This window comes from Lissotriton helveticus, chromosome 4_1 (assembly GCF_964261635.1).
Source record: "Lissotriton helveticus chromosome 4_1, aLisHel1.1, whole genome shotgun sequence".
In the NCBI taxonomy this organism is placed as follows: Eukaryota; Metazoa; Chordata; class Amphibia; order Caudata; family Salamandridae; genus Lissotriton; species Lissotriton helveticus.
Window position 1 is genome coordinate 768951115 of NC_136063.1, and position 22086 is coordinate 768973200.

The following is a 22086-nucleotide window of genomic DNA, read 5'->3' on the forward strand; positions in this document are numbered from 1 at the left end:
GCGTCCCGAGTTTTAAAAAAGTCATAAAACTTTGGGGCCTAACTCACAAAACAGGAGGAAATCAGCAATGTTCACCGTCCAACCTTGCATGGTTTCTGTAGATTTCCAACTTTTTTAGAATTCATTGAATATTTCTAGGTGATGCCCCAATACCTACAACTGTAGAATGTTTCCTGACATACTCCAGAATTCTTTTTGTGAATTCTCTTTTCTCCCACCAAAATATGCCCATTTATGTTTTGGTATGAGAAAGTCAGTTGCACAAGTGCAATGCACTTGCTTGCTTTATGTTTCAAAATTTTCCCTGAACAAAATGTTTTCCCTTATACTGAAACCCTTTACAGTGCTCCGGCCCCATCAATTTCAGTTGTGTTGCCTTCCCATTCCCTCCAAAGCAATTCAGTCCTCTCCTTAACAGGAGGAGAAGGGGAGGTAGACCTGTGTGAATACAAACAAACGGCCGCGTTTGTGATTGGTCACAAACGTACAGGGCCTTTCTGCCCTATTTCACTTGCTCCTGTCCAAACGCTAGCATGCTGGTTGATTTACACAGATGGCATTTTTTGTAAGTATAAAACCATTTACAAGTGTAAAGCCCACTTTTTGTAACTATTCTATTTGCATGTGTCAGTCTGCTTAAATTAACTTATAGCTCGGGAATGGTAGGCACACAGTCTGTGAGTTGACTCCCTGGGGAGCTGGAGGAGAGTTTTGGAGTTGCTGTCAACTTGTTGCCGTAGGGAACCACACACTTGGTCAATGCTCCCAGGGCACGTCAGAAGGTCAAAGTGTTGTGAGCTGTTCCATTTTTAGGGCTCGCTGAGTCATCACGCATGCGCTGCTCGGAGAGACATTTAGTAGCGGCTTTTGGTAGTGCTCCCAAAGCTGCCACCAGCTTGCGCTCATGCGCACAAGCATGCGCGCTGCTGCACGTGCATCCCTTGCATGCTTTGCGTCACCACTTTCATTCTACTGCCTGACAATTAAGCATATTAAACAGCACAACACAACCTAAAATAAATACCCCCTGCAAACAATATTGACAGGTTTCTTCTTCCTTTGGCAGCACAGTGAACATCCAGGTCAATGATCTTAGCTGCATCACCAGGGACAAAGTGGGGCTCGCCAGTGCCAGAGTGGGCCCACCCTGCCCACTCCGATGTCTACTTCCTCGGCTAGGAAACAGGGCTGCTAACTGCCCCTCCCCTCTCTGCCTCAGGAGTCAGGCCTGCTGCCCAGCAAACTGATGATGACAGCGCAACCACACACACACACACACACACAACCACACACACATGACCACACACACACAGCCACACACACACAACGACACACACACAACTACACACACAAACACCCACACAAACACGCACAACCACAACCACACACAACCACACACACACAACCACACATACAACCACACACAACCACACATACAGCCACACACACAACCACACACAACCACACACCCACAACCACACACACAACCACACACACACAACTACACACACAGAAACACACAGAACTACACACACAACCACACACACAACCACACACAACCACACACAACCACACCCACACACACAACCACACCCACAACCGCACCGACAAACACAACCACACCCACACACACAACCACACACACACAACCACACACACACACAACCAACAACCACCCACAAACACACACAACCACAACCACACACACAACCCCAACAAAAGGTTTTATGAAAAATTGACTCTTTTAAAAATTCTGATTCCACCAGAATCTGAGTCCCCCACAACACGCTGTTTTTTTGGCTGTCATCTGTGAAAAGGAGACCAATATTGCCCCCGATTTTTATTATTCTGTATCCTTGGTTCAATTCTGGGGTGCTTTTTTAACTTGTCTCTAGTTAATTGTGAATCTTACCGTTACTAATTCAAATTGTGTTAGCTTTGGCTTATTTGCAATACAAACTTTATCTCAATAAGTTGCTGTAACAAGCTGCAAGTCCGCTACGGAAGCCTATTCATTTGCTATTTATTTTCCACATAAGGTTGCAAGACCATAAAGTGGAGTATTCAGGATTTTGAAAACTTTCTTGTTTTAAGATGTTACTCTCTCCTGCGCACCCCACTCCTGTACTAAGGTTACGAGTGATCTGTCACCCGCCTTTCAGAGGTTCTTGCATCCACCCAAGTCTGGCCTGGCGCGTCCCAGCCTGGCACACACCGGGTGTTGATCTCCGCACCTCCTTCTAGACCCAAGTTCACTACTGTTTGCCGTCTGTCACTCACCCCTCACCTCCCTGGCACTCACCCTTCACCCCTCAGGCCTGGCAGTCACTCCTTGCACCTGGCACTCACCCTTCTCCCTCTCCGGCACTCAGCATTGACTCTGCGTGACACTCAACTGGCATCTCCCTGACACTCACCCATGTCCCTCCTGGCATTCACTACTCACCCCCTTGGCACTCACCCTTCACCTCCAAGGCATGAGCCCTTCATCCCCCTGGCTTGGCAGCTACCCTTCACCCCTTGCACTCACCCTCCCACTCCCTGGCACTCAACCTTGACCCTCCTGACTCTTACATTTCACCTCCATGGCACTCAACCTTCATCTCCCTGGCACTCACCCTTCATCCCCCTGACCTGCCACTCAACCTTCACCTCCATTGCACTAGCTCTTCACCCCCCTGGCCTGGCAGCTACCCCTCACCCCTGGCACTCATACTTCACCCTTCTCTGCACTCACACTACCCCTCCCTGGCAGTCACCCTTGACCTTCCTGACTCTTACGTCTCATCTCCCTGGCACTCAATCCTCACCCCTCTGGCACTCACCCTTCACCCCCATGGCCTGACTGTCACCCTTGTCCCTCTTGGCATTCACTCCTCACATCCCTGCCACTCACCTTTGACCCTCCTGGCACTATACCAGTTTCCCCCAGGAACAAAAAATAACAAACATTGTCATGGCTAATAGGTCTCGCATTTGGGACCTAATAAGTGTTTATCCATGCAACAGTTGATGTTGTTGGACCAAGGATATTGTGCTGCACAACTAAAGTCTTAGAAGGTCCCAAAAGTGAGATGCTTGTTTGGGTAGCAATGAGGTGAAAGGGGTATTACAGTGCCCTAGTTTCCCCTACAGGGATAAACATTTACTGAGGCACAGTAGCACACACTGCTTTTTTCTAGCTGCTTGAAAGAAATCTGCTGCTTGTGGGGATTCGCACTGGGTCAGTATCCACTCACCACAGCTGAGTGAAAATATTGAGTCCTATTGTACTTTCAAGAGTACAGTCAGACAGCCTTGCTACAGGCAATGCAGTGCTGGTGAGAGGCCCGATGCACACAGCACAAATGAGATGGGCGTGTTGTACTTGACCGTCTGACTACAAGAGGGGCGTTTACAAACAAAGATGTAAAACAAACTTAGAATGAAGCCAACAATCTCAGTTAAATGAAGAGACAATAAAAGTGAATTAATGTAAGCATGCGTGGCATGTCGACTTTAGATGTATTGATCTAACTGCCGAGGTACCTATTAATTCTCACACCCTTGATAAACTGCCCTGTTCATGTTATTTAGATGAACCATAACGCGATTTCCTCCATCAAATGAACAACTCTCGCCAGCATTACATATAAAGCCTAACATAAAATACTTTTCAAGGCAGTACATCATATCTAAATCCAGGTTAGATAGGTATATCGTATAACGTGTGTATGGTACAAGGGACATTATTATTATTTATTTCATATACTTGCATAGTGGTATTACATTAATTCTGTTATTTATTTTAATTTCATGATCAATGAAAATGTTAAAACAAATATGCATTTAAACCCCGGTGCAGCAGATTGCATAAAGACAATGGTTCCCTTGTCTCATCACCCCACATTGAACAGCATGGGAGGACAGTGATTTTATGAGATTATGGAGCCAGGATTTAGACAAGCAATGGACCAATGTCAAGTGAAAGAAAGTGGACGTGCAGCACTTCCCAGTGTGAGTCCAACCGTGGTTTGAAGGGATTACGTTTATTGCATTGAACTATACCAGCCTACTAACTGACTCATGGAAGGTCTACAATAGCCAGATTATTTTCATTGGCCTCTATAGCCAGGGCCCTGGAATTATGCGACAGGGGAGCACCAAATTACGTAGCAGGGTTGACTAAATTATGTGGCAAGAAAAGACAAAGTATGTGGCACTTTTTTATAGTATTAACTCATAAATTTGTAATTTGTGCACATGACAATACTCTCTTTGCAAAGATTTCACCTCATTAGTGTCAGGTTAGCAACTAAATATTAAATAAAGCAAATGAAAGATGACCAGTTAACCTTTGGTAAGGGACTTCCACTGCACACACACTTATGCCACTGGTCTTATAGAAACTAGTAGGGCTAGAAACAACATTTTGTTTTGTTAACTTTTGCAGATTATGCAATAGATGATGGATTATGTGGTGCGGCAAATTCATAATTATGTGAAAAACGCTATGGCCGCAGAGTTGTACAATTCTAATGTGTCTATGGCTTACGTAGGCACAATGTATGCTAAGGAGAACAATAACAAAATCCAAGAGTAGAAAGCAGTCTCATAACCAAAGCCACCTAGCCTTTTTTATCAATCAGTCTTTTACAGGAATTTGCTAATGTTCACATTAACACCCATACTTACCAGAATTTGAAATAAAGATACTCCCCATAGCAGTTATTTCGAGACTGAATCTCATTTTAGGAAATTATTCTTGGATGAAATGCATTGTCCACATATTGCAATCTAGGAGAGATTTCTGAGAGCTTTCTCTGTGAGTTAAGGTCCTTGCTTACCATTCTTACAATGGGCACTGTGACCTAAAATTCTTAATCCTAATGCCCCACTGTGCCTGGTTTTCTGCATCGCCCCCGGAATATTTTTGTATTTCAAATACTTTTTATGCTATGTTGGTGCAGCACTGACCCGGCGTGTTTGTTGCCCCAGCCTAACTCACATCCATGACTATGCAAGGGAAGTGTTTACTATATTATGAGGACTTTCATTGCTATTTTCACGGGGTTTACAGATTGTTTACTATGGTTTTTATTTCTCTCATTTATATGCTTGTTCAATTTTATTTATTTTAAGATTTTGTTGTACAGCACTACAATTAACAGTGCACTTTACGAACTAAAACAACATCATGAGATTATTTTCTCCGCCAAAAAAATGGAACAAGAGAAAGGCATATGAATGTGTGTGTGCCCTGGTAGAGGGTGCACATCTTGAGGCATGAATGGAGTCAGTGGAGGATGAAAGTGAAAACGAAGTGAAGGAATAAGTTCAGAGAGAAGAGTCGGATCTAATGGCCAGACATGTAAAAAATAAATTATATAAAGCATTTTCCAATAAAAAAAAAAGAAATTGACACTTGTAGGCAAACCCTCATAAGCATAGTCTAGTTTACAAATAAAGATGCCTGTTCGACTACGGAAACCGCTATTGAAGTTGATCCATTGTCCCACAGTGGTGCCAGTCTGCGTTCTATTTAGAATAATATATAGTTTTTTAAATTCCAAATGATTGTTCACACTGACCGCTTATTGTGGTTTGAAAATGATCACAAACACATTTGAGGTACACCTGCACATGGTCTGGAATCATCGGTCACCAAACGCAGAAAAATGGACTAATTTGATTTCTGGTGTAACCACGCAGATGCACAAACATCATATTTCTGAGCTAAAATATTTATTACCTTAAAGGGAGTTATAACATGAAAAACTAGCGTTGGGAATGAACGTGGTATTGATTTTTTTGTTCTTTGGTTGGGGTGTTGAGAATGAGACAGTGTAGCAACTGAAAGATGCTGACAAAAAACCTGTTAGGTTGTGCTTTTGGGATAAAGGATGTCGTTGGAGTCACCACACCCTCTCTCCCTGGGCCCTGCTTCTGTCATCACTGCTCCGCCTATCACTCAGTACTCGGCGTCATCAGAAAATGGCAACCCTGCTGGCCCATTCTTCATGCCATTATATGTTTCTTCATTGCCCTTTCTACTGTGGTCTGCAGTATGATTAGCTCTTTTTCCCTGTCAATTACAATCCTCTCATTCTTCCGTCTTTACTGCCACCAACATGCAACCACAAACATTGCTAAAATGTACCTGTTGGGGCGGGTGGCATCGTTTATATTTTGTGTGTGTTTGTTTGTTTAATACATACTTGTTTGGTCCATTCTTTTGTGAAGTGCAAAGAATACGAAAGGAGCCCTAATTCCCTCACTAGGATATCTGACTGCATACAACATCTCAAAAGCAGAAGAGGAAATTAGCTAATTCCGTTAACCGATATTGGATAGATTGTGATACAACCAGCTGATGAACACTTGATGTATGCCAGGCCAATTCCTTGGTTAAAATCTCTATACAGAGAAAAACAACTGAGCCTATATTCAAAAGTCCGATTTGATTAAATGTGATCTTTCTGCACGAAGTTTGGATAAGTTACATTGTTTCTAATTTGTACACATGAGAGTACAGCATGGCAGAACGTGCAGATCAGCTGAGAGTAACATGGCTTTTAATCTTATTCTTGAGGTGTTATGGACATTATCACTCACTATAGGTTTATCTTCTCCTGTGTCATCACATTCTCTAGTCAAGCATGCTAGCGAAAACTAGCAATACTCAGCTCAACTGCTTATATACTCTGTAGATGTGTATGTTAATACTACTATTATTCTAATTTATTAGTGAACAAGGGTTAGAATTTCAGTTAGGCGGTGGTTGTCCCAACATTTCTTTAAAACTTTATTAAATAACCCAAGTAAACAAGAGATTCACAAAAAGTGGATTTTCATGATGAGGAACATGGCTTTCAATGAGATTGACTCCATCTTTGGCACATAAACCCTCTTTCTTGAGATCAAGGAAATTCCTTTAGTTACAAATTCATGCTTAAAAGCAGGCCCCAAATGAGCAGATATTGAATTAGAGGTGTCTTGTATGCAGTGCACACTGGGTTCAAGCAAGCCGGGCTGAAGACGGCTGGAATGCCAGAAACCAGTCCTCGGAAGCTTGTTTCCGGTCCAGGGAAGACATGGCTTGGCAGTTCGGGCTGGACTGTTCCCATGAGGCACAGGGTCAGACTGATTTGCATATAGCCATGTCTGTACTGGGGTGGCAGAGTGGGCTAAAGAACGGTGATGGATTAAACCCAGATCTCTTGACTGGGTGTGAGGGTTTGATTGATTCAGATGCTCCGTCCATCACCACCCCTTTTTGTACCGCACATTGGAGTTTGAGCCTTCTTTCTGCTGCCCTAGACCCAGTTTCCTATTTCTTCTGTCTCCTATCACAGCACCTGCTCTTGTGGTGTGTATTTGCTTAGTAATGTCATTGAATGGTCTCTGTTTCACAATCATGTTACCCTCATTTTGATCAACGACTTGTAGGACTTCCGATGTTTATATATTTTTGATACACATATCAAGAGACTGCTGTAGGCTTCAGAAGAGTCTCATTCCAGATGAATGTTCTCTGAAATCTATGAACCTATGCAAAAGTCAAAGCACATTTTTGGGTATTTTCAAATGTTGTTGTTTGATTTCTACATGAATTGGTTAGCTGCTAATTCGCACACCTGAATTATCTATTGTTGATTTACCAATACAAGATGAGCATACATTGTGTAAAGTAAAGTTTCTAGAACCGAAGCATAAACCGGAAACAGAGGCTGCAATCCCTCGTATTCCCTCATTACGAGTCCCCTGTTAACTCTTCAGGAATATATTGTGGACAGAATTAAGGATTCTAGCTGGTATCTTCCCCCTGAGTTAATAGACCTTAGGAGGTATTTTCCCTAGGATGGGGAATAAAATGTCAGCCCAGGAATACAAGTCCAATTCCTCATGTTTTTCACCCTTATGTTGAGACCTAAGGGGTCTAAGCCTGTACATATTTGCCCCCAGCTTGAAGGAGATGATACATGTAGGGGAGCTTTTTTCTTGGGCCTGGAAGAGGTAGAAGGGTGGTAGAAGGACAGTGGGTGGAGCTTTTTCTGACTGTCCCCAGCTGAAGTATGATGTTTCAGAGGTGTCAGATGCAGCAGACGCCCACGATTCTCACACTTCTCCTGGTTGGAAGTCTACCAGACCAGAATAATCGGGTTTAGAGTTTGAGTAACAAATAATTCTGGGCCTTGAGACACCTGAAAACTTGTAGTTGCATGAAGAGGCATCCCTTTTAAGGACACCACTCTGGGATAATGAGGGCCTTAGGCTTAGTGTAGAGGGTAGTAGGGTACTTACCTTGCCAAGAGCAATAAATAATAACCGCCTTCTTGTCTTTAATGCAACCTTTATTACCTGGCACAGGAAGTGTCAGTTGTTGTTACAGTCCATAAAGTGAACTCAGTGGCCTAACTATTGTGGGCATCTGTGGCATAAATATTAGCATTGTACAGATCTCCAAACCCTAAGCTGGGCTGGCCAGGCCAGTGTTTAAAGAATCATTCAAAATTGTGTTATTTACCCATTTAATGTGTTTCTGAAAATGGACAAGTTATATGCAAATGCATAACAATGAATAAAAATGGAAATATAAATTACTTCATTGTGTATTTCAAAAGACAGTCTATTGAGCACCTATGTTAACGATATTTAAAGCGCAAGCTTAACATATGGTTACAGTAGTTCATACTTTATCCAATAAAAGTAAATGAATAAAAGTAAAAATGAATTAATGTTTAAAGTTTAATAATAGACAGCCTTTGATTGGTGAAAAGAACCCATAACAATTCATTTTAGACAATATTGCTCACAAACGTGTTGCTTAACAATGTTATTATTGCATTGCTCCTCGATTGTGATGTGACATTTCAGAGATGATTTTGTTTCATGCTGCACATCCTTGTTGTTACAGATGGAGTGGATCTTGAAGACGATCCCAGCTGCTCTTGGCCCGCTTCATCCCCTTCCAGTAAAGACCAGACTTCTCCAAGCCACGGGGATGGTTGCGACTTTGGTGAAGACGAAGGCATTCCGGGACTTCCCTACCCCTGCCAATTTTGTGATAAATCCTTCAGTCGTCTCAGCTACCTGAAGCACCACGAGCAGAGCCACAGCGACAAGCTCCCGTTCAAATGCACTTTCTGTAGCCGGCTCTTCAAGCACAAACGCAGCCGGGACCGCCACATAAAGCTTCACACAGGTGACAAGAAGTACCACTGCAGCGAGTGCGACGCAGCTTTTTCTCGAAGTGATCATCTTAAAATCCACCTAAAAACTCATACCTCCAACAAGCCATATAAGTGCGCCATCTGCAGGCGAGGGTTCCTCTCATCCAGCTCGCTGCATGGACACATGCAGGTACACGAGAGAAACAAGGATGGTTCTCAGTCCGGCTCCAGAATGGAGGACTGGAAATTGAAAGACGCTCAGAAGTGCAGCCAGTGTGAAGAAGGCTTTGATTTCCCAGAGGATCTCCAGAAACACATTGCTGACTGCCATCCGGATTGCTCCCCTAATGAAGACAGGGCGGCTCTCCAGTGTGTTTATTGCCATGAACTTTTTGTAGAGGAGGGGCCCCTCTTGAATCATATGGAGCAATCTCACAACGGTGAAAAGAAAAATTCCTGCAACATTTGCTCAGAGACTTTTTTTACTGTTGAAGATCTATATAGCCACATGGATAGTCACCAGCAGCCTGAGTCCTGCAATCATAGCAACAGCCCTTCTTTGGTTACCGTTGGCTACACCTCTGTGTCCAGTACTACCCCAGACTCAAACCTCTCTGTGGATAGCTCGACAATGGTGGAGGTTGCACCCCCAATCACAAAAACCCGCGGCAGGAAGCGTGCAGCCCAGCAGCCAACTGACCTGACTGCTCCGTCAAGTAAGCAAGCAAAGGTCACATACAGTTGCATCTACTGCAGCAAGCAGTTCTTTTCCAGCCTTGCAGTTCTGCAGATACACCTGAAAACTATGCATTTAGATAAGCCTGAACAGGCCCATATCTGCCAGTGTTGCTTAGAAGTTTTACCTTCGCTTTACAATCTGAACGAACACCTTAAGCAAGTACACGATGCTCAGGATCCAGCCCTGATCGTCTCTGCCCTGCAAGCCATTATATATCAGTGCAATTTCTGCTCAGAAATATTCAATGACCTCAACACCCTTCAGGAGCACATCAGATGCTCACATGGATTTGCAAACCCCGTTGCAAAAGACAGTAACGCGTTCTTTTGCCCTCATTGTTACATGGGATTCCTTACTGATTCCTCCCTGGATGAGCATATTAGACAGGTCCATTGTGATCTCAGCAGTTCCCGCTTTGGCTCCCCAGTGCTTGGAACCCCAAAGGATCCAGTGGTCGAGGTGTATTCTTGTTCATATTGTACAAATTCTCCAATATTCAATAGTGTCCTTAAACTGAACAAGCATATCAAGGAGAACCATAAGAACATCCCCTTAGCATTGAATTACCTTCACAACGGGAAGAAATCCCGAGCCCTTAGCCCCTTGTCGCCTGTTACTTTTGAGCAGAACTCTTTAAAGATGATGCAGGCACCGAACCGCTCCACTGGGGAGTATGTCTGCAATCAGTGTGGTGCTAAGTATACCTCCTTAGATGGTTTTCAGACTCATCTAAAAACCCATCTTGATACAGTTTTGCCAAAACTGACATGCCCTCAATGTAACAAAGAGTTCCCAAACCAGGAGTCCTTGTTGAAACACGTCACGATTCACTTTATGATAACCTCGACGTACTACATCTGTGAAAGTTGTGACAAGCAGTTCACTTCAGTGGATGACTTGCAGAAGCATCTGCTGGACATGCACACCTTTGTGTTTTTCCGCTGTACCTTGTGTCAAGAGGTGTTTGATTCTAAAGTCTCCATTCAGCTCCACCTGGCTGTCAAGCACAGCAACGAAAAGAAAGTGTACCGGTGCACTTCCTGCAACTGGGACTTCCGCAATGAAACTGACCTCCAGCTGCACGTTAAACACAACCACCTTGAGAACCAGGGAAAGGTGCACAAGTGCATTTTCTGTGGAGAATCCTTTGGTACTGAGGTGGAGCTGCAGTGCCACATCACCACCCATAGCAAAAAATACAACTGCAAATTCTGCAGCAAAGCTTTCCACGCCATCATTTTGCTAGAAAAACACTTGCGTGAAAAGCATTGTGTCTTCGATGCTAAAACTCCAAATTGTGGGACAAATGGAGCAACTGAACAAGTTCAAAAAGAAGAGGTGGAGCTCCAGACACTGCTAACTAACAATCAAGAATCACACAACAGCCATGATGGTAGCGAGGAAGACATTGACACATCTGAACCAATGTATGGGTGTGACATTTGTGGAGCGGCCTACACCATGGATTCCCTTCTACAAAATCACCAGCTCCGAGATCACAACATCAGGCCTGGAGAAAGTGCCAGTTTCAAGAAAAAGGCAGACCTTATCAAAGGGAATTACAAGTGTAATGTGTGCTCGCGGACATTTTTTTCTGAGAGCGGCCTAAGAGAGCATATGCAGACTCATCTGGGGCCAGTGAAACACTACATGTGCCCTATCTGTGGTGAACGTTTCCCCTCACTTCTAACCCTTACTGAACATAAAGTTACGCATAGTAAGAGTCTGGACACAGGAACGTGCCGAATCTGTAAGCTGCCCCTACAGAGCGAAGAGGAATTTTTAGATCATTGTCAAATGCATCCAGATTTAAGGAATTCCCTCACAGGATTCCGCTGTGTGGTGTGCATGCAGACGGTGACCTCCACTTTAGAACTGAAGATCCATGGGACATTCCACATGCAGAAAACTGGAAATGGTTCTGCAGTTCAAGCCACAAATCGCCCACAACATCCTCAGAAACTCTACAAATGCGCTTCTTGCCTGAAGGAGTTCCGCTACAAGTTAGATTTAGTTAAGCTTGACATTAACGGTCTGCCCTATGGGCTGTGTGCGGCTTGTGTTAATCTCAGTAAGAGCGCGAGCCCAAGTATCAATGCTGCCCTGAGCGGCAGTAGGCAAGGTTTGGGCCAAAATGATAACTTAACGCCAGTTGAAAACAAAAGCAAGACTCCGGGGCTGAAGACTCGATGTTCTAGTTGTAATGTTAAGTTTGAATCTGAAAATGAGCTTGACAACCACATTCAGTCAGTCCACAGAGAGCCTGTTCCTGATAGTAACAGCGCGCAACTAAAAACACCCCAAGTATCGCCAATGCCCAGAATAAGTCCTTCTCAATCGGATGAGGTAAGCTTCATTGTCTTATGGTTTATTGTTATTTTCCCCTTATGTTTTCCCTGTCTTTCATGGTCTTGGGCAAAGTTATCCTCCTTGAAGAGTTATTTGCTTGGCTTTTATGGAGCAACAAGATTTTTTTTTTTTACAAAAAGTGATTTTAACCAAAAGTCGCATAATGAGTGAAATTCCAACTTCATTTTTACAGACTATTGGTCTTTTTTTCACATGGCAAGTTAGCCAAGAGTAGCAAACTATGTTAGCTACAAGGAACAAGTATGCTTGGTGAGTGCACGGATCAACAAAGAAAGATGAACACAGGTGGTGAGAGGAGATATTATTATGCTCTGTGTTAGAAGAGTTTGAGAAAGGATTAGTTGAGTCTGCAAGCATTAAATAGACTACGACAGCCACTGTGCTATCTGTAATTCTGAAAAAAGTGTTAAACTCAGTCCAGTTTAAACGAGAGCCTTTGGTTGGTTGTTTTTTCTTTCTCATGTTACTTACTCTCATTCTACCCACATGTGCAGTAGAATATAGCGATGAGGGAAATCTTTCCAATTGTATAAATGTATGATTTATTCAATCCATTTTAGAGATTGGACTTTTGATCTCAAAACATAGAATAAGAAAGCAGAGCAAGTTTCTTGGGTGCACATTTTTTAAAGAGGTTGATTTGTTGGTTCTTGATAGATGGTGCTCTGAAGTGCAATTCCAGAATGAAGTCAGTCATTCAAAAACCGGATGTGCCCCAGAAAAGAAAAATGGGTGCAAAGTCCATAGAAATTATGGGTCATTTTATTAATGTCTTTCCGTAGGTAGTTGAGATTTTCACCAGACCTGGGTTTTGCTTAATACTAAATTTACAAAATCCACTCATATGTATGACATAAAGCGTTGTAAAGCATTTCTAGTCTGATACAGTGTATGGAGCATGGTTCAGGCGCCCTGAGAGTTAAAGGAGGACTGCTAAGATGTGTACTGTGAAACCTAATAGAAAAGTAAATTTAATACAAGGAACTACATACGAGCTAGTAAGAGGTATATCCTCCTTACACTGACCTAAGGAGACTTTTCAAAACAGAGGCGTGTGTACAGGAGACCTGCATGTGTTATTTCACTAAATAAAAGGCCTGATACTGGGCAAGCAGTGGCGACATTGTTTGAAATAGGAGTGAGCACTTGTACTCTTGAACAACAAATAGCTTAAGGTAATGAATGTCAGCTCTTAGTTAAGAACATTGCTTGAGGTAGTGCTTATGGCATGATAATCTACTGAAATTGTGATGTCTAAAACTAGCTTTGCATTCACAATGTGCAATTATAGTTTTAGTTACCTGCAATAAGTAGGGAACAAATCCATGACTTTGGGCCTTCATGCTTATCCTACTATTAATATTATGTTTGTAATTTTCTTGTCTAATGTGTGTACTTGAAGCTAATTCAGCAAGAGACCAGGGTCTCTTTAAACATCTGGTTTCAACTTAACTGATTAGTTCCTGAGACATTTAGAGTTGGACAATGTGGTGGTCAAGCATGTAGAGATTTTTGCTTATTCAGATGTAAAATGCGTGTGCTCAGTTGCCAGAGAATGATTTTTCTTTAAATATGTGTTTTAAATATAATCAATTCCTAGTTTGTTTAGCATTAAAGTTCCAGATATATGTTTAGGGCTGGACTCTAGAAATGAAGACCTATGTAGTTCACAGATTAGCTCTTAAAATCTCTTCATACTGACCACAGTTTGGCATGTCTCTTAAATGATGCCAAACAGAGCAATTGATAAATGGGTTAAGATGTAGAATTTCAAATGATAATCCTAAAACTAAAAAGTTATAACCAATTTAGAATTGTTTTGAGTTATGCACCTACTGGCACTTGCTATTGCCTTCAAAGAGCAGGTGAAACAAGCAAAAACTTTGAAATAGCTCTTATCGTTAGTCTTCAAATTGTATTTACTGGTTTAATGAACGCTAGCAAAGTTGACCGTGGTAGTGTTGTTTATACATAACTGAGTCATCCTGTGCTCAATGCCTCAACAAGCCTGCCAAGGTCAGACACTTCACCAGAATATATATCTCTCAGCTCTAGGAAATGGCAGAAGCTCATAGTAATTGAGTCCTTGTTCCACTAGCCTAGACTACAACATTCTTACTCGCCTGACTTACGGTTAGGTCATTTTTAATATGTATTTTTATCAAAATGTTAATGATTTGTAATAACCCAGCAATAAAGGTTATCACATGAATGTACAGGCCTGATTCACATCCTCATCTTCATTTGGCATTCAAAAAAAGGAGATTCTTCATCAAATCTCAAGGAGAAAATCTCACAGCTTCTGCCCTTTTCCCCATCTCTGGCCCACCTTGCTCTGCATCAATTATATACTAACCACAGGATCTGCTTCATGGGATTACAGTTGGTCCTGCGTCAAGGACAATCAGCAGCTCTCCTATTGGATGAGCTATCTAGACTCTCTATTCTCTCCAGGTGCTCAATGTCCCTTGGACTACTCTAGCCTAAGCTACATCCCTCTCTGAAAAGACTTTGTAAAACTTCTTACAAATCAGCCTTAAACCCTTTTCATAAAAAAACTGAAAGCTGCCCTGAAATTACACATCATCAACAGAATAGATAATACAGGCAACTCATCTAAAGAATTATTTAAAGTTCTTAATGGGTTTATGAAGCCCACTGCCTGCACCTCACCTGTATAGGCCTTCCAGGAACTCTGCAATACTCTAGCAGATCACTTTGCAGAAAAAAATACAGTCATATATAAGAATATCATACTCTGTCCCATTCCTCTTTCTTATTTCCCTTTTGTCACTATCCCCACCTCACAGCTCCCCTTTGCATTAGAATATTTTGAACCCAGCACCCCAGAACTTGTTCTGAAAACTATGAGCAGAATCGAATCAGGATTTCCATCTGATCCTGCCTACCCTCACATTATGATGACTCCAACTAACACCCGCTCACAGACAACACAGCACTGTTCAACCTTTCTTTGAACACTGTGACTGTACCTCACACCTGGAAAATTGGACAGGTGATGTAAATTGTGCCAAAAACGAATGCATATCCACTAAAACCCGCAAATTATAGGCCCATTTCTCTTCTTTATTTTCTATGAAGTCTAGTGAATCAACAGCTATCAAGCTATCTAGAATCCAACTCCATCCTAGACATCTCCCAGTCCAGGTTTAGTGCCTCCCACAGTAGAGAAACCGCTCTAATGGCGGTATTAGACAACATCAGACACTTCCTTGATGACGGCTATCAAGCCTATCAAGCCATGCTGGCACTACTTGATCTGTCCTCTGCCTTTGACACCATCTCACACTCCATCATGGTGCAGAGGCTATCTGAGATTGGTGTCAATTATAAAACACTGGTTTGGTAATGTAGCTTACTACATATTCTAACACAGATGCTAAACGTAGGATCATTTAAATCATGTGTCATGTCTATAGACACTGGGGTACCACATGGCTTCTCCCTGAACCCCACACTTTTTAATATATATGTCGCCCCTTTAGCTAGAGTAGTAAGAACCTGTGGTCTGAAGATCATTTCATATGCAGATGACACACAGTTGATCATATCAATGGGTCCTAACCCCAAACTTACAAAATCGTACATTCAGAGATTGTATGAGGAAAATTGCTTTTGGAATGTCTCAAAACTGCCTATAGCTAAACAGAGAAAAAACTGAGATCTTGCTGTTTGGCAATGACTATACCTACTGGACACATGATGGTGGCCACTCGATTTGGGTGCTGCTACTCAACCTAAAAAGGTAGTAAAAAAACTAGAAATCCTGATAGTCGACAACCTCACAATGAAAGAGCAGGTTGGGTCTACATGTGGTTCCTGTTTCAGAATCATGTGAATGCTTAGAAAGACATTTCAATGGCTAACTCTCCATACTAGAAAAACCCTTACGCAGGCCTTGGTAATTAGCCCCCTGGATTACAAAACTCCCTATTGGTTGGTGCTAATAAAACCCTACTATCAAAACTTTTGGTATTTCAGAATACTGCAGCAAGCTTGTTTGTAAACTTCCACCCTGTACTTCCTCAGAGCCCACCCTCAGATCTCTTCATTTGCTCTCAATCAGAAAGTGCATAATTTTTAATTTTTTATGCCTGGTACATACATTTGTCAGGAAAAGTCCTGGCTTTCCTCCACAACAAACTTCACCATTATCATTCTACAACAAATCTGAGATCTAAAGACCAACACCTGCTCTGCCCCTGCCGTATTCACAAAGGCAAACACAGCAGTCGTTCTTTCTCTTACCTTGCCCCCCATTGCTGGACAAATCTCCCCCAGCACATCTGTGACTGGTCTGAAATCACTGACTTCATTAAACGTTATAAACCTGGCTGTTTCTCTTCTTTTCACCTTACCTGGTTTGCGCCTCAGCACCGACGTTCCCCCTCGGGTTTGATTTGTCGTGCTATATCAAGTTCACATAACACAGGAACAGGAGCATGGCTCATGTGCTTTGGAATCTGCAGGAGAGCTGCTTATATGTGTACATGCAAGGCAGTAGATATGGTTACTCTGTACACTGACCTAAGGAGAAAATTGAGAAACAGAGGCCTGTGTACAGGATACCTGCATGTATTATTTCACTAAATAAAATGTCCGATATTGGGAACACAATAGTGGAATAGTTTTAAATAGGAGTGAGCACCTGCACACATGAACAACAAACAGCTCTATCCTCATCTTCTTCTCCTTTAGAAAGAGTAGATTCTTCATAAAACCTCAAATTAGGGCCCACACCCATCCTCTCCTTAGTCCCTGTCTCTGGGCCTCCTTACTCTGAATCAACTGTATATTAACTTCAGGATCTGCTTCACAGGATTAAAGCTGGTCCCGCGGGAAGCACAAACAGCAGTTTTCCTAATCTATGAGCTCTCTCTATTCCCTCTGCTCACCACTCCAGTTGCCCAATATCCCTTGGACTCCTCTAGCCTTAGCTCCATACCTTTCTTAAAATGTAATTAATAACTTCTTAGATACATTTTAAGCTGCATTTCATCAGGGTGTGGGATCCTGATCAACAGCCTATAGATTGACCCTTCCCTCTCTCAATTCATCTCTCTTTCTGTACCACACCATATGGCACTCTCTTGATTTGAGGCTAAGTTCCTGCTTGAGAGGACATGTCTCTTTTTGTGTAATCAACTCCATTTTCTTTTGCTGGATGAAATTGCTAGCTTTTGAATTCTGCTCTCTGGGGCAATGCAGTCCAGGCCCCAGTGTATGTGCTCTAACCCTTAAACCATGGAAATATTGTATAATCCCCAACTGACACATTTAAATATTATTGTAAGGCCATAATATGTGGTGTCGGAAATTCACCAATGGCATGGAATGCCACCTATGGACTGCAGCCCTTAGTGCGCCATCCATTAAAGTGATAAAGAAAACAAGGCATAAGGACTACCTGGAGAGCCTGACTGCTGTTGCTTGTAAATCTACAAACAAAACTGTTTAAATAACCATTGGAGACAGGAAATAACTGTATTTCTTTAAATATTAAACAAGTCACCCCTAAACAGGCAGTGTAAGCCACAGGGTAGGGTGCCTGGTATTTAAAAATGGCTCATACAAACATTTTATTTTGGCATGTATCTACAGTTATGAGCACCCTAAAGCTATTTTCAGAATAAATCATAACTCTGCTATCTCTGGTTTGGAACAAACTACCTGAATAATTCAAACACTATTTTAATGTTTATTAAACTTCTGATTCAGTGGTGAAGACAGGTTTTGAATAAATATTTGGGGAAAATAACCTAAAAAAGTTAGACTTTGTCAGAACCTCTATTTGGCTAATTAGAAATAGGCTGCAAGCAGATGTGCCTGCTAGTGCTTCCCTTTCATGAAGTATGAAGATTCACTTTACTCTGAAATCATGCCTAGGTCCTTAGCAACTGTGAACAGGGACTACTGATTGGCACTTTACTTTTGCCCATTGATTTTAGTCTTATATCTTTAAAAAATCATGTCTCCAGCTGCCCTTATTAGATTTGGATAAATTTGGTGTCATTTTACTCATTAAATTTTTCTCGATTTTTATATAAATTGTGAGATTTTTATTGTGTTGAGTGTTGTCTTTTTAACTATTTACTTACTGCTAAATACTTTACACATTTTCCTAAGTTAGGTCTGTCTGCTCTGTACCATAGCTACCAGCGGGTTGAGGCCATGTTTAAATTACACAACTGTGTTTTACCTTAACAGGTCTGTAGCCTTATTCCTTCTGGAGGATTCCCATCCACTCCAACAAATAAACAACTTTCTTACAAAGCTGTACAACCATATATATATATATATACACCTTACCTACTACCGCCTTCTGGATCCTGCTTTTCACAGGCCCTCTCACTTTGGCTCATGCCACTAAGCTCAGGCCCTTGCCTTCTGTTCATGTTTCACAAGCTTAAGAGTATCAACTCACTAGTCTTTTTGGACTGGGCCCTCCAGACAAAATAGGAAAGTGCACCTACTAAAGATCTCAGAGAAGACAGTAAAACAAAATTAGGTCCATCTTTCCCCAGTTTAGTCACACCCCGACATAAGGGCTGGTTGGAATTAGTATGTGGTGCTTCAGAAAATCTGTCTGATGGATAGTGCAAGCAGGTTTATCCAGACAGAAGCAGTCAGAGCAATAAAAGTACATAACTTGGAAGATAGAGCAATAAAAGACAAACTTCCCATGTTGATCACACTCTAAATTGATAACCATTCTATATTGGTTTATAACCCCTATACACTAGGTGTACTTCAGGGGCCAGATGCTTCAACCGAGTTCTATAATCTCCCTCAGTAAAGTTGCAAACTCACCATGAGGGCAAAAAGACAGAGGGGTTATAAATAAGATTGCAAAGTATGCATTGAAGACTAGAAATCAACCAATTCCAGTAAGCCACTTCATGGCAAGAAACATAAAAGTATGGAATAAAGAGGCGGATATGAGCAAGGGCAGGATTAATTGAGTAAGAGACCCAATAAGTAGCTTAACAGAGGTGTTTGGAGATGGAATGTTCATGTCTGAACAATGCCCACTCCTCACTACCACACCCCCAATCCTATACCAGTTCCCCGCTCACCATCTTAGTACTCTGCACCTCACAGTGTTCTAAAGCTAAATGTTTTTACACTCTGGGAGCAAGACAAACCCACTCAGAAATATCACAACTAGCATCATTAATATTTCTTGTTGTAACGACCCTAAATAATTTAAGACCCACTTGCAAAAACAGACAGAGCATCACACGAGGGCCAGAACTGGATGAGTTTGGCATCACAACTCCTAGTCTAACATTGAAAATACCAAATGCACCAGGAAGACGTCCAAGCATCTAAGCATCTAGCCACACACCCGAAAAAACTCATAGGTAAATGATTTTGGTGCATGCACATCAGAGGCACATAACTGTTTTCATCTTCAAAACATCACATAGCATCACCTTGCTAGACCCTTCCCAAGAACTTGTTCCTTATATCACCTAACAGGCGTCCAAGGAGGTCAAGCATTGATTATGGTTTCCAACATGTCATCTACTGTTGTTTAGCATTAATATTTAACACAATGCAAAGATATATTCCACAGCAATCAAACTACTGTCCTTCAACAGCTGATTTTCTTCATTCATGGCCCTCATAACCTATCAAGGTAATGACAGTCTGTTATTCCCAAATCCCACATGAACCTTCTGCCAAAAAAGTCATGAGACAAACCAAACAGACCTTTTGTACCCTATTGGATTCTCAAAGAGCAGCATATGTCCCACTGAGAACTGCATCAGGTCCCTGAAAGTGTTGTCATCCTGCCATCACCTTTCCATCACATAAGCCTAGCCTTCACTTCTGCCCACACCTTCCCTTTACTTAATACAACTCTCAGAGTTATATTCCCAACCTTCAGAGTAGAAAAGATGTAATTCAACAAAATAAACAGTGTCAGTGATAGCCAGTGTCTTGTAAATAAAGACCTCAGGCAGCTAACTCTTTAACTTTGAAATAAAGTGATATAATGTGATAAAAGGAGAGCCAAGCAAAGCAAGTAACTTTCACCATTCCTTTTTATTATCAAAAATATAAATTTAAAAATCAAAATAGATTACTGATGACTCCATTGGATAAATCCTTTTCTATGAATAAGCTACGTTTTATTTATTTATTTATTTATTTAGAAAGGTTTTATATACCGCTGGCTACACCCATGGGTATCAGAGCGCTTTACATAAGTATGAAGATAGTACAGTCGAAAAGTATCATAAGAAATGCATATCGTAAAGTGAAAATACAGTAGAAAAGTTTGATATTCAGATGAGTTAGAATAGGTAAACATATTAAGCAAAAGATTTGCGTTGGTAGGTAAGCAACGGAGGGAATTGATTTAAGGCAAGGATATAATGGGTATATAAATGTTTAAAACAACAGGAGGATTAACTGCATGGTAAGTGTATTTAAGGAGCAGGTTTGAAGTAAGCAGTGGGGTGAGGGAGTGGAGGAGAGGTGTTGGGGAGAGGGAAGGGGCGAAAAAGGGTAAGGGCGAGGTGGAAAAAAAGGAAATGGGGAGGAGGGAGAGGAGGAAAGGTGGGTGGGAGGGAGAGGGGGAAACACATGAGGAGTGAGATGGATTTCAGGGCCCCAATATTTGTTGAGCAGGTAGAGTTTGAGGTCTTTTTCAAAGCTGAAGTAAGAGAGATTGCAGGGTAAATCAATAGGGAGGGTGTTCCATATGTTGGGAGCATTACCCGAGAAGGAACAAGACTGAGAGGCTTTCTTTTTTTGCAGAGGGGGGACGAGGAGGAAAATGTTGGTACTTCTCATCGGACTAGAGCAGCCCGCTATTTTGAGTTTGCTCGAGAGGTAGAGCGGGGACTTTAGGTGAAGGGCTTTGTGTGTAATGCAGGCGATTTTGTAGGCAGATCTGCCTTTGAGGGGGAGCCATTGAAGGACTTTCAGGGCAGCCGAGATGCGGTCGAAACATCTAGTGTCCGTTATAAGTCTGGGGGCAATGTTGAGAATGGTTTTGAGGGTAGCGAGATGGATTTTGGGGGTTCTAGAGAGCATGGTGTTGCAGTAGTCGATTTTCGAGAGGACAAGGGATTGGACTACTGATTTGAAATTTTCCGCAGGGATGAATGGTTTAATTTTTTGAGTTGGCGGAGCGTGCATAGTGCTCCCTTGGCCGAGTTTTTTATGTGTGAATTTAGAGTAAGCTTATTGTCGAAGGTTATGCCCAGAGTTTTACCGGTTTTGGATAAGGTGAGTGGGCAGTTAAGAGCATTAAGGTCAGAGATCCATGAACGGATAGGGAGTGGGTTGCTTTTAGGGGAGAAGAGAATGATTTCAGTTTTGTTAGGATTGAGTTTGAGGTGGTTGGAGTGGAACAAGGATTAGATCAAAATCAGGGTGTTATTTAGGTGCAGGACATCAGAATGGGATTTAATTTTAAAGTATAGTTGTGTGTCATCTGCGTATAGGTGGTAGTTGATTCCGGCTTGTTTTAGTATGGCAGTAAGAAGTTCCATAAAGAGGTTGGAAAGTGCTGGAGAGAGAATAGAACCTTGGGGCACATCAAGAGAGACTTGCGAGGGATTTGAGACACAGTTTTGGATTTTGACTTGTTGAGTTCTATGTTGAAAATAGGAAGTTAACCAATTGAGGACAGGACCATTAAGGCCAAACCGACATTTGAGTGTGTTAAGTAGGGTTGTGTGGTTGACTGTGTCAAATGCGGCAGAGTGGTCGAAGAGAATGAGTAGATACAACTCACCCTTATCCAGGGCGTGGTGGATGTCATCACGATTTTTAGCAATGCGGTTT

General features: G+C 42.0%; 1 protein-coding gene across 4 annotated transcripts in view; it reads left to right on the top strand.

Annotated features, from left to right (window-relative positions):
* ZNF521 (zinc finger protein 521) overlaps nucleotides 1-22086 on the top strand; it is a 671937-nt gene that overhangs the window by 253034 nt on the left and 396817 nt on the right. For all 4 annotated transcript variants that reach the window (XM_078687407.1, XM_078687409.1, XM_078687406.1 and 1 more), the window contains exon 3: nucleotides 8897-12237. In XM_078687407.1, the coding sequence (XP_078543533.1) occupies nucleotides 8897-12237 (3341 nt within the window). The remainder of the gene's footprint in view (nucleotides 1-8896; nucleotides 12238-22086) is intronic.